At 42.2% G+C, this 12,694-nt stretch overlaps 1 protein-coding gene across 1 annotated transcript; it reads right to left on the reverse strand.

Moving 5' to 3' along the window:
• Positions 1-2,861: 2,861 nt before the first annotated feature.
• Positions 2,862-5,977, reverse strand: LOC119353912 (galactose mutarotase-like). Its single transcript, XM_037620608.1, has 5 exons — positions 5,782-5,977; positions 5,626-5,675; positions 4,358-4,484; positions 3,822-3,926; positions 2,862-3,742 (listed from the first exon to the last, which is right to left on the reverse strand). Exons 1-5 carry the CDS (start codon positions 5,885-5,887, stop codon positions 3,123-3,125), a joined length of 1,008 nt encoding a protein of 335 aa, XP_037476505.1. The 5' UTR covers positions 5,888-5,977; the 3' UTR covers positions 2,862-3,122.
• Positions 5,978-12,694: the final 6,717 nt, after the last annotated feature.

Below are 12,694 nucleotides of genomic sequence, written 5' to 3' on the forward strand. Positions count from 1 at the left end.
TTTCCATTACCAACCATCAGAGATGCAAATTGCCCCGACACTCGACCGGTATGAAGCACTGTATCCATCGTTTTTTATTACAACCATCAGAAAGTACCATCAGCATTTACGGTCAGGAATTAGTCAAGTGACATAATGCCATCAGAAAGTACACAATTTTCACAGATCATAATAAATGTTCATCGTTTTGACACTGGCGTCGGCTTAATGCTAAGCCACAGCAGTGCAAAATTTAGTGCGCATCATTTGTATAAATTATTACTGTTTACAAAATTGATGCCAAAGAAAAGAACTTTGCATTGCTCCCACATCGGCCTGCACATTTTGTTTCATGCCGTGCTCGCAGCCAAGTGTGTTGCTGCTCCCAGCATCTAATTTGAATTAACGTTCTGCATGTGTGGGTACTTGACAAGCTGGGTTCCATTCTTTCTCAGCTTCTGTTTTACTGATAATCACATGATAGAATTGGACAAAAAGTTTAATCCCCACATGCATTCCACACACCGAAAAATGTAGGAATTGGTTATACATATTGCCATGAGCGGAAAGTGGCCCTGGAATTAGAATGCCTTTTTAAAATAATTAACTGCCGGAAGAAGCATCACTTGCTGATTTGAGAAAAACTCATGCATTAAAATCCGAATTCATAGCCGGTCCTCCATGGTAAAACGCAAGCGAGTGCGAGTGGATTGTCCATGGAAGGCCTAAACAGACCTTACAATTAACATCATCAGACATAATCAAGGCCCAGTCAATTTTGAAGTAGAAATCGATGGAAATAACAACGAGGAGCAATGGCGCTGCTAGCCATCGGCTGGGTTTCATTCATCTCTTAACAAAGCACTTGTTAACAATCTGGCATATATTAATATGGAACACCAGGAAATCTTAACCACATTCACAGAGCTTGTTCAAACCAGATGCGTACCTATGAGTCAAATAGGATGTTGCTTCAGTACACTGACAGCCCGCGAAAATCTCCGACCGCCGCACAACCAAGCCTGATTCAGCCATCCCAGTAGGTACTAGACTCTCCGTCCACCAGCGAGTAAACTAAGTTACTGATTTTGCGACCATGGATCTGTAAATTTCCGAGAACGAATGCGGGGGATTTAATCTTACCTTCACTGTCTCCATAAACTCCATCAAGAAATCAGCGTGCAGGAGTGAGCCAGACCAAGTTAGGCAGCGGCTTGTTTTCGAATTGAGGGAAATGGCTGGCAGCAGATACTTGTTTCGATGCGCTTTCCTATGTGTAGGCGAGGATATTAGGCCCCTCCCAATGCTTCACCGTGAACAGGTGCTAAGCATGCCATATAAGCGAAAAAATGACATGACACTACATTTAAGGAAGAGAGAGTACTTTGGTGACCTCAGAAAGAACCAATGCTAAACGCAAAAACCTAGACAAACCATTTAAATGAAACAATTTGATCAATACATGAAAGACTTTAGGTGCTAACTCATTAAATAATGTGTGCTTAGCAACAACAAGCTAAGCACCTATGCATTGGGGTGTTGAGTTGCTAAGGTATTTAATGCACTTAGCACCTCATCTAAGCACCTTTGCATTGGAAGAGGTCTTAAACCCATTAAGCTATGCGTGAAGGGCAGCCAACCAGCTATGCCACATGGCGCAAGCTGGTTTGCCGCGGTGAGAATTTTTTTAGATGAAGGTGTGGATTATTTTTTAAATGTATTTTTTTCTTTTTAGATGAAGGTAAGGATCTTTGGTTTTTTTTAATGAAGGATTATACAAAGTGGCACTCGCTGGTAGGCTGCGGTGGTAATTTCTTTTTTCTTTTTACTTTTTTTAGATGAAGGTTAGGATTTTTTTCCGAGATGTTCTTTTAGACGGAGACGAGGTCTCTATGTTTTTTTTTAAATGAAAACATGAGCACAGGTTCCTCTCAAGCGGCGCCACGGGGGTGGCGCCCCTACCACTAGTAGCCATCAAGGAGGACCTCACACAGACGGGCCTGCTGCTTCCAATAAACGTCGTGCTCCTGGCTGGTCGTCGATCCCACATGACACAAATCATCAAATATCATTGCCGTGACCAAGCACATGTAACAATAACATGTGCTGCTCAGATTTGAACATCGAGATAGGAAAAACAAAGGGGAAAAGAAGGAACAAAACCAGGCACGGCGAGGCAGGGATCTGCTGTTCGCGTACTTAGGTGGGGCGGCGTGGACGAGGGCCAATCGGTGATGCAGATTTCTCGGTCGGGGAAGAGCTCAGTAGATCGGAGCTGGGGACTCGGCGATGGTCTCCTCGCTGCCGGATATGGCACCTGCATCTTCGTGTTGTGTCTAGGTGGTGGTAGCCCTCTACGGCCCCGGATCCGACGTAAAAAACGAGGACGGACAACGGGTGGAGGGCTGGAGGCCGCCGTCGGCGGTGGTCTCGCCTGATCTGGGCGTCGTGGTCCCTCGCCGCCGGTTTCTGACATGAGTGAGGGAAGGGAGGAGGGAGCGCAAGGAGGCTGTGGTGGGGGGTGGCCCGGGTGATGTGGCAGGAGCGGGATAGGAACATAAACATATTGTGCTGGCCTGGTACACATTTCTCGGAATCACGCGTTTTGTACCGTACTTCCGCTGGTATTGTTTTTGTATTGGGTGCCTAATCCGAGTGGAGTCTTCACAGCACGCATCACGAACTGGACATGCATGGCCCAGATACCGTGCACACTGGAGGATCAATTTGATGTAATCCGTGGTGTGTTTGTTGGGACATTGATGAATTGCCACTTCATGATTAGATTGTTCATTGAAATCAACCGAATCTTTTGAGATTTATTTCCTGCATAGTTAAATAGCTTTGTAAGCTCTTTTCGTGTCAAATGACAAGAGAATCACTTCAGCATGCAAATCAAGCAAACGACCTTCAATATTTTGGCAAGCATGTGAATAATTCTTCTCAGTCACAGTATACACAACCAAAATATAAGACACCCTTGAACATGATTTTCCGAATGAGATCATGTCGCTCAGTTCTGGTCACTACACCCTTTTTATTTTTGTTTGGTACTACAATTTGACTTTTTTTCTTCTGGTCGTTTTATTCCACTCTATAACTATTGCAGTTGCAGCCATTTAAGCTGCCGGCAGCATATCTAATCATGCCGAGAACTCAAACAACATGGCGTGCTTATACTTCGCACCAGGCTGCACCACCACAGACGGGAAATTGGGCTGGTTGATGGCATTGGGGAACCCCTGGGTTTCCAAGCATACTCCGGCATGCTTACCGTAAACAGCTCCACCTTTGCCCGTGATGCCATTCACATAGTTGGCAGTATAGAACTGCATGCCAGGCGCATCGGTCCAGAGGTCCAGAGTTCGTGAGCTCGATGGGTCCTTCAGCTTGGCTGCGTGCTTCAAGCCATTCTTCTCATCGCCCGAGTCCAACACATAGTTATGGTCGTACCCTCCAGGAACATCGCTGATGCGGTCTCCAATCTTGTGCTCCGTGGTGAAATCAAAAGGCGTGTCCTGGACGGGCATTATTTCTCCGGTAGGAATCGTGTTTTCATTGACTGGAGTGACGTGTTTTGCCCAGATCTGGATCGAATGATCCAAGATGCTGCCAGAGTTGTGGCCTGCAAGGTTCCAGTAAGTATGCTGTGCCAAGCTGATAGGAGTGGCTTTGTTAGCTGGTATAGCTTCCATGTCAAGTCTTAGAGTGGTAGCCTCAGGAAGAGAATACATTGCTCGGACGGTTACATCACCAGGGTAACCTGTGAAATAATTCATGCTTGAATAGGCAGACTTAACCATGGGATTCAGTAGTATAAACAAAGTTGTTGGTCACATTACCTTCTTCGCCATCTTTGCTCTCATATTGAAAGGTTATTGATGGGTACTCGCCATCTTTACGTTCTACAACATCCCACACAACTTTGTCAAACCCCTTCAGTCCACCTGAAATTTACAATTCAGCAACAAAACAAATTATTTTTTACAGTTGAGCACATCAACACAACCAATTGTAATACAATGAGTTAAATGTAGAGAACAAAATTTGTAGCTTTCATTTCCTGACATGTCAATTTTATAGTACGCTTGGTTCTCCGAGGCCTAAAAAATAGTACTAGGAAAATGAGTGTACATGTATTGCAATCTGCTTAAGACATCTTGGTCTGTGGTGTACTGGCTACTCAGTTGTGAACTTGTGATAATATCACATGATAATTATTCAAATCACCAATAAAATTACTTATTATTTTACAGTGTTCCATAGCAACCGACTAGTCTAAAGAAGCCTCAGAGACATATAGCCACATTGTCAGATCTACCTAAAACAAAGTATATACCTTGCCAAAACTAACCGCATGAAATTTATGAAACCATACCATGAAGGCTGTTCGGCCCGTTGTTGATAGGCAACGAATACTCAACTCCGTTCAGATCAAACTTCCCGTTCTTGATCCTATTTGCAACTCGGCCAACTATGCAACCAAAATAAGGCGCCATGCCTTTCTACAAAAATAGAATAGAAGAAACAGCAGGTCTATGTTAACAACCACAGGCAACCCTTCGAAACAAGTTCAATGGAAATTTAATATAACAAGATACATTCTTGATACTTAAGAAATTTCATATACAGTTGGTTGGTAGATATCTGAAATAAGTCATTATCATTGGGCTTTGGTGTGTGAATGACTAGCATCAAGGTTTACGGCCTCTTCGATTAAAGGAGTTCCACAAGAACTTTGAAAAACTTCTGAACTTTATATAGCTTGGTTGGTGGTAGGACTGAAAACAATAGGAATTCTTTTTACATGAAAACAGCAGGAAAGGATCGTACTGTATTTTTTATTAAAATAATATTTACATGGTTATGTACAAATTACAAAAACCCAGAAAAGAGAGTTATAAAGTGACTTGCCAAGACAAATTGCATTAAACGGAAGAGCTTATATCTGAGACCTGACGACAAATCAATCATCTTCTGTTTGAGGAACCATCAATTCTAGGTATCAGGATAACACTGATTCACATGTATTCCGCATGAAATCACTAATATTTATATCAGGATAGTTTATACTTGCATCTGGTTTAGAAAATGTATTCATAGACAAACTAAAGAAATTTTCAGTGACATAAACTGAATGAAACGTTGGTTTTTGATAGTTTTCCTTGTCATAAATCCTGAAACTGGACACAACTTTATAAATATCCTTTTCCCAAGAGGAATTCAGCTAGAAGCCATATTTACTAACACAAGATGTAGCCATGGCTACTGAAAACTTCAAGCTTGTTCAATAATTTGCTATATCGGCTGCAAAGAATAATCTACTTGTGATCAGCCTGATATGGTGGTGTTTTCTGCTAATAACATAGACAAGATGAAGTTGTTTCAAACTTTCAATCTAATGAAGAATTAGATCCGGCAGTTACAAAGAAAGCAATATAGCCGACAATTCAACAAAAACTGAGGCAAGTAGGGAACAGATAAACCGCACATCAATTTGCCGCAGAATCCAGCCCAAAAAATCTACCCAGAGTAGAATTCACAACTTAATCACAGCGATTACTCCACCTCCAGTTACTTCAATCCAAAAGTCAAGGCACTACACAGTCTATACAGACAGAGATGGGATTGTAGATCGGTTATTACCAAGTACGGCTCCAGGGTGTCGAACCCAAAAACGACATCCGCGAGATCCCCTGCTTACAGAGCACCAATTCGCAAAGGGAGGAGTTCAGATTCAAGAATCACCAAACCAAAGGAATCTGGAGAAAAGATTTTTGCTCGAGCAGTCATGGGCGAAACCTTGCGGGTCGGGGACGAGGAGGGAGGTGATGGTGGCGCCCCAGCTGGCGATGTTCGCCGTGATCCTCCCATTGGAGAGCACGCAGATCTTGGGCTCGGCCGCCATTGCTGCTGCCTGCTAAGCTTCGCTAGATAAACTGCCTCGGAAGTGATCACGGAGGACAGTTCGCACTGTATGTCTATCTATTCGAACCCACCTCCTTTTTTCATCGGCTTAGGGATGCACTCCCTCCGTGTCAGCTTAAAAAACGTTATTATATTATAGGACAGAGAGAGTACAATAGTTTATAAGACGGTTTTATTTTAAGTCTTGCATTTAATTTATAGAAATGACAAACAAAATTGTCTACAATGAATCATCTTTTAGCTTTTCTTATTTTTATTTTTTTGCGGGTGAGTCATCTATTAGCCTTATCTTTAATAAGTAGTTATTCCTAAAAATATGGTGAGACATATCATGCTAAGAGATCATCTCTTGTCTTCTCTTAAATAAGAGAAGGCAAACCTTTTCTTACGAGTTATCTCTCCTTCACCTCATTATTTGTCCTACGTGGCATTGCTAAGATAGTACCATCGTACATGCCTTTATATGATCCATCTATCTCAACAAGGCACGCAGTTCCACGCTTCATGGGCCCGGCAAATATATTTTTGCCAACTATCCCCTCCATTAATTAGTGCGGAATAGATAAATCCTGAACGTTCGGAATTTAAGCATGTCATTCCGAACGTTTTATGATGGCAATTTTAGTTGCTGCGAGGTGGCAATTTTAATTGTTAATACATGGCAACTTTATTCCAATTTGACTTTTTGTCAGAAAATTGTCATGTTTGTCAACATCGCTTTAATTAAAGTTGCCATGAAAAAAGTTCGGATTAGCATGCTTAAATTCCAAACGTTCGGGACTTATTGAGGTCCAATTAGTGGCGGTGATACGGTAAATTAATGGCCGTGATATACGTTAACTAATGACCGTGATACCCGTCGATCGGGTGATAATAATTGAAAAAGATCGATAATAGTCTTGCCGACCGTTCATGGAGCCCCGAATAGCCGAATGACTTTTCCCTTGTATGAGCAGCGTCAGCTTTTGCAACAAGAGTAATTTTGCCCTAGTCTTGTTGCAACCACTCCAAACCGTTTCTTTTTCTTTTGAAACATGGCCTCTGTTTTTCTTTTGCGAGAAAACAATCAATCTATTTATCTTCAATCATGGCCTTTGTTGGGGAAGAAAAATAATTAACACATATCGGCGGTCTCTATTGAAATCATCTTGAATGAAGAGTCTTATGCAATAAGAGCCTTGTTGTAATCACCATGATATGGGTTGGCTGTGGTGCTGGGGGAACAAAGCCGCTGCCCTCCCTCGCGTCTGGTCGGTCTGCAACAGACCACTTGTCGTGGTTGAAAGGATTGCAACAGAGGCAAAGTTGTAAATCTAGACTATGAGTAGAAGTTGCTCTCGAGTCGTCCGTAAACCTAGACTATGAGTAGAAGTTGTTCTCGAGTCGTCCGATCAAAATCAGAACCGTTAGCCATGGAGGGGGCAACACGCACACAAAGATCAGTCGGCTAAGCCATAGTGTTTCTGTTAATTAAAGCCCTCATAGGAAGATATATTAACATATATAACATCATACTGGTTTTATTATATTCAACATAATATACATTTTTAGAGTATTATATATATTTGTGGTAAATTTTAGCATAGTTTTCAATATATTTGGTCAAATATAAGGAATTTCACTTTGGACAAAGCTCGAAGTTCAATTAATTCAAAATGGGCGAGTACTTTTGATGTCCAAAATTGTTGGTATTACAAGGTATCATGGGCATAGTTGATTGCGTTAGTAGGTTGCAATAGTCTTATGTGGTATCTAGGTGGTAAATTGAAAGTCATTTCAACAGAAATTCCAAGAACTAGTTTCGACAAATTAAGGGAAAAGAGAAGATAAAAGACAAAGCTAAATAGAAGAGAAGATAGACGACAAAATCAAAAGAGAAGACATGTAAAAAAGCCTTAATAGGGGAAATGGTGTGCTAGTCTACCAGGGACCATGCACTACCTCTTCATTCTTAACTCTTCTTAGACTAGTTGACGAACAATTGTTGATATACCCCTCACGTGTGCCACCTCTAGCCTTGGTCTTTTCTAAGGACCCCTAGCCTATAAAAATCCTAAGAGTGGAGGCTCCTAGTTCACCTACTTGAAGAAACTCAATGGAGAGGGCTAGAACTCCAAGACCCATTCAAAGAGCTCGAGTCTTGAATCTGAGAAGTGGCGTATGACTCGGACTACCGTAGCTGAAGAGAAGTTTGCGATCGACCTTGGGAAGTATCGTATGGGCAATGTCAATGATTAATCAAGCTTCCCTCGACGCTTTCATAGCATAGGACTAGGCCGCTCTTTGTCAAAGGGACTAGGCATATGCAAAAACATAGAGGTGTCAATTGTGTCTATGTATGACAACCTTCACTATGAGGTTGTCCTACACTCCTACTACTATGTACTTTACGGTTGCAATTTACGTTAAATAGTGGTGAGAATGATGAGGCCAAGCACTACTACTACCGCCTACTCTCATATTGTTTCTATGAAAACAACAGTGGTCTCGCCTGTGGGCGAGGCCAACCATCATATAAATTCATTCCAACATACTTAGATGGCCCCACCAAAATAGGTTTCGGCCAAATACAAAGCTTCACTTGTCAAAAGCAAGAGGAGGAATCCCAGTTCTTGAAAGCAAACATAGGTAGCCCAAAATAAGTAAAGGTGAGAATGATGAGGCCAATGCAGACCATGGGTGCGACATAGAGTCGTTCGCACAGAAAGGCCGAGGTGAAAGAGCATGGTGCTCCCATGTTTGGTTTTGGTAATTAATGACAAGCTCTATGGACTAACGGTTGCTTTGAGTTATACTTTAAGGGAAGTCCATAGGAATTGCTTGGAGACCATATGTTGGCTTCAAGGTTCAATGTAGAAGATCAGTCAATGACAAAGGTGTTATCCAAAGATTGGTCATGTGAGTGTTGAGCCTATTGCAAGCATGCCTTGAATAAGAAGAAGATTGTGTGAACATTTAAGTTTACCTTCAATACATCATCTTGATGAAGAGAGAAGTTAAGATACACAATGTTTTTCCATGGGCTTGCATCAAAAGGAAGATCTCATATAACCCAAGGAGGATGACATCAAGTGGTGATCATCATCAAGGTTGAGTTGTGCAAGTTCAAGTGGAGCATCACAAATATATCACATGATTGAAGGTTTTCATCCATTCTGGTGATAATGGACAAGTGAAGATGTGCCTAAGAGAGGCTCTCCCATAGTGGAGTATGGGGGGGGGGGGTTACTAGTATTCATCATGCCAGCACAATCAGGAAAGGTAGTCCAACTTGAGGAAGTCAAGATCGTCATCATCTAGGTCAAGTAAGGATGGCAATGGGTAGGGTATGGGGCGGGTAAAGCAATACAATACCCATACCCGTGTAGTCAATGGGTACAAAATTCTATCCATACCCGTACCTATGGGTATGAAACTTTACCCGTACCCATACCCGACAGGTACCCATACCCATTGGGTACCCAACGGGCTGATAAATAGTACACAAGTTATTCACAATTTTACATTCACCGACACCACATTTGACCAAAAAATATTTATCTCAACTCAATAACAGATAGATGAGCACATAACAATTACCTCAGTTCAAATTGACAATTGGTGAGAACTTTAACATAGGTTCACAAGCTCACAACACACTTCATGGGTAAGGTCCACATGTCAGTATAAACAGGTAGGGTATGGTATATCGATGGTACAAGGTTATACTCATGCCGTACCCATGACTTAACTGGTAGGGTACGAGTACTATCCATGTGTATAAAATTGTGCCCATACCCTGCCCATGCGGGTACGTATCTACAGGTACCCGTACCCATGGGCAAAATTTCCATGCTTATGCTCAAGTGGACTATGCACAAGACAAAGGTATAACCTTGATAGGTTTTCTATCTTACCGATATCATGATGTTAGGTGGGAGACCGGGTTATAGAATTGATAGCCGTACTATCAAGGGGGGCTCTCGAGTGAGTAGCTTGCTCGTATCATTTGCAGAGAGCTCAAACCTTTCATGCTTGGCATCATATTTCTTGGTTGTTGTTTGGCTTTTCTCCATGTGAGGTTTCAGAGCTTGTGGTTATTTTCATGGCAAGCTCAAGTTCATCCGAAACAGATTTCATATGCATCTTCTATTGTGTTTCCGTTGTTGGAGATTTTACCGGTTCTTATTTGAGGAAGGGTTCTCAACTTTATATTATTGGTATTTTCTCTGTTGCTAGTTCTTAATAGTGATTTGCACTGGTACGCATCAGTCCTAAACAAACGGTTTTAAACCCAACATTTGGAACCGTTGCCAAGTGAGTGTGGGCGGGGGTCCTTCCCACACGATCCAAAAACCACCGGGGATAGGGCCCCTATAGTACTCCTACTCGTTTCTGCTCGCATTGCTATCACAGTCGGTATTCTGTGGTGCTACATTTACGATGTGCAGCCCATCACAAATGGTTCACTATTATAGAATGTGTATGATGCGCGGCCCATCACAAACGGTTCATCGTTAAGAAGATTAGCTAATCGTCGTACGAGTGTCGGACAGGATTATGAAACGTCGGACCATCGTAACATCGTCGTACATGACAACTATCGCACACGCTATTCTGTGGTGCAATGTTTATGATGCATACTTCATCAGAAATAGTTCGTGGTTGCGAATAGTGTACGATAAGGCAACTAACACAAATGTTTAGTTTGCCCACACCGTTTGTGATATTGTCTGACATCGCACACGCTTTGCAAACGGCAACTGTGTGCATGCTTGCACATGTTTCCTCTCTGTTAACCGTCTCAGATTATGGTGCATATCGCAAATGTTTGTGTTTTACCAACTGTGTGTGCCGTAACAACCTGGAGAGCGTAATTTCACCGTAATTTAATTGCTGCCTTTCCAAATTGTACCGGATTTGGATTTGAATTTGAATGTATGCTACAACTTTATTCATATCCATCAGGTTCAAACAACCAATGCATTATTCGATTCATAGGTACATATGTTCAAGAATTACATAAGAACCAAATAAACAATGATGAACCACAGTTGTATACTTGTACTATTAAAGACGGTAAAGAAAGAGGCGGAATATATTCTGGTTGCTGAACAAGGTGAAGCGGAATGCCCATATTATGCCCTCCTCCATGCAGAAGGAACGCACGACTCTAGTCCAACCCCTTGTGATGGCTGATGACCCACAAGTATAGGGGATCTATCGTAGTCCTTTCGATAAGTAAGAGTGTCGAACCCAACAAGGAGCAGAAGGAAATGACAAGCGGTTTTCAGTAAGGTATTCTCTCCAAGCACTGAAATTATCGGTAACATATAGTTTTATGATAAGGTAATTCGTAACGGGTAACAAGTAACAAAAGTAAACAAGGTGCAGCAAGGTGGCACAATCCCTTTTTGTAGCAAAGGACAAGCCTAGACAAACTCTTATATAAAGGAAAGCGCTCTCGAGGACACATGGGAATTATCGCCAAGCTAGTTTTCTTCATGCTCATATGATTCACGTTCGTTACTTTGATAATTTGATATGTGGGTGGACCGGTGCTTGGGTACTGCCCTTCCTTGGACAAGCATCCCACTTATGATTAACCCCTCTCGCAAGCATCCACAACTACGAAAGAAGAATTAAGGTAAACCTAACCATAGCATGAAACATGTGGATCCAAATCAGCCCCTTACGAAGCAACACATAAACTAGGGTTTAAGCTTCTGTCACTCTAGCAACCCATCATCTACTTATTACTTCCCAATGCCTTCCCCTAGGCCTAAATAATGGTGAAGTGTCATGTAGTCGACCTTCACATAACACCACTAGAGGAAAGACAACACACATCTCACCAAAATATCAAACAAATACCAAATTCACATGACTACTTATAACAAGACTTCTCTCATGTCCTCAGGAACAAACGTAATTACTCACAAATCATATTCATGTTCATAATCAGATGGGTATTAATATGCATAAAGGATCTGAACATATAATCTTCCACCGAATAAACCAACTAGCATCAACTACAAGGAGTAATCAACACTACTAGCAACCCACAGGTACCAATCTGAGGTTTTGAGACAAAGATCAGATACAAGAGATGAACTAGGGTTTGAGAGGAGATGGTGCTGGTGAAGATGTTGATGGAGATTGACCCCCTCCCGATGAGAGGATCGATGGTGACGATTTCCCCCTCTCGGAGGGATGTTTCCCTGGCAGAACAGCTCCGCCAGAGCCCTAGATTGGTTCCGCAAGGTTCCGCCTCAAGACCGCGACGCTTCGTCCCGAAAGCTTCCTTCTTATTTTTTCCAGGGAAAAGACACCTTATACCAGAAGATGGGCATCGGGGGGCTTCCAGGTGGCCCACGAGACAGGGGGCGCGCCCTCCACCCTCGTGGACAGTGGGTGGCCCCCCTCTGGTGCTTTCTTCACCCAATATTTTTAATATATTCCAAAACTGACTTTTGTGGAGTTTTAGGACTTTTGGAGTTGTGCAGAATAGGTCTCTAATATTTGCTCCTTTTCCAGCCCAGAATTCCAGCTGCCCACATTCTCCCTCTTCATGTAAACCTTGTAAAATAAGAGAGAAAAGGCATAAGTATTGTGACATAATGTGAAGTAATAGCCCATAATGCGATAAATATCGATATAAAAGCATGATACAGAATGGACGTATCAACTCCCCCAAGCTTAGACCTCGCTTGTCCTCAAGCGGAAGCCGATATCAAAAAATATGTCCACATGTTTAGAGATAGAGGTGTCGATAAAATAAAATACGGACATGAGGGCATCATGATCA

This window comes from Triticum dicoccoides, chromosome 2A (genome assembly GCF_002162155.2).
Source record: "Triticum dicoccoides isolate Atlit2015 ecotype Zavitan chromosome 2A, WEW_v2.0, whole genome shotgun sequence".
Taxonomy (NCBI): Eukaryota; Viridiplantae; Streptophyta; class Magnoliopsida; order Poales; family Poaceae; genus Triticum; species Triticum dicoccoides.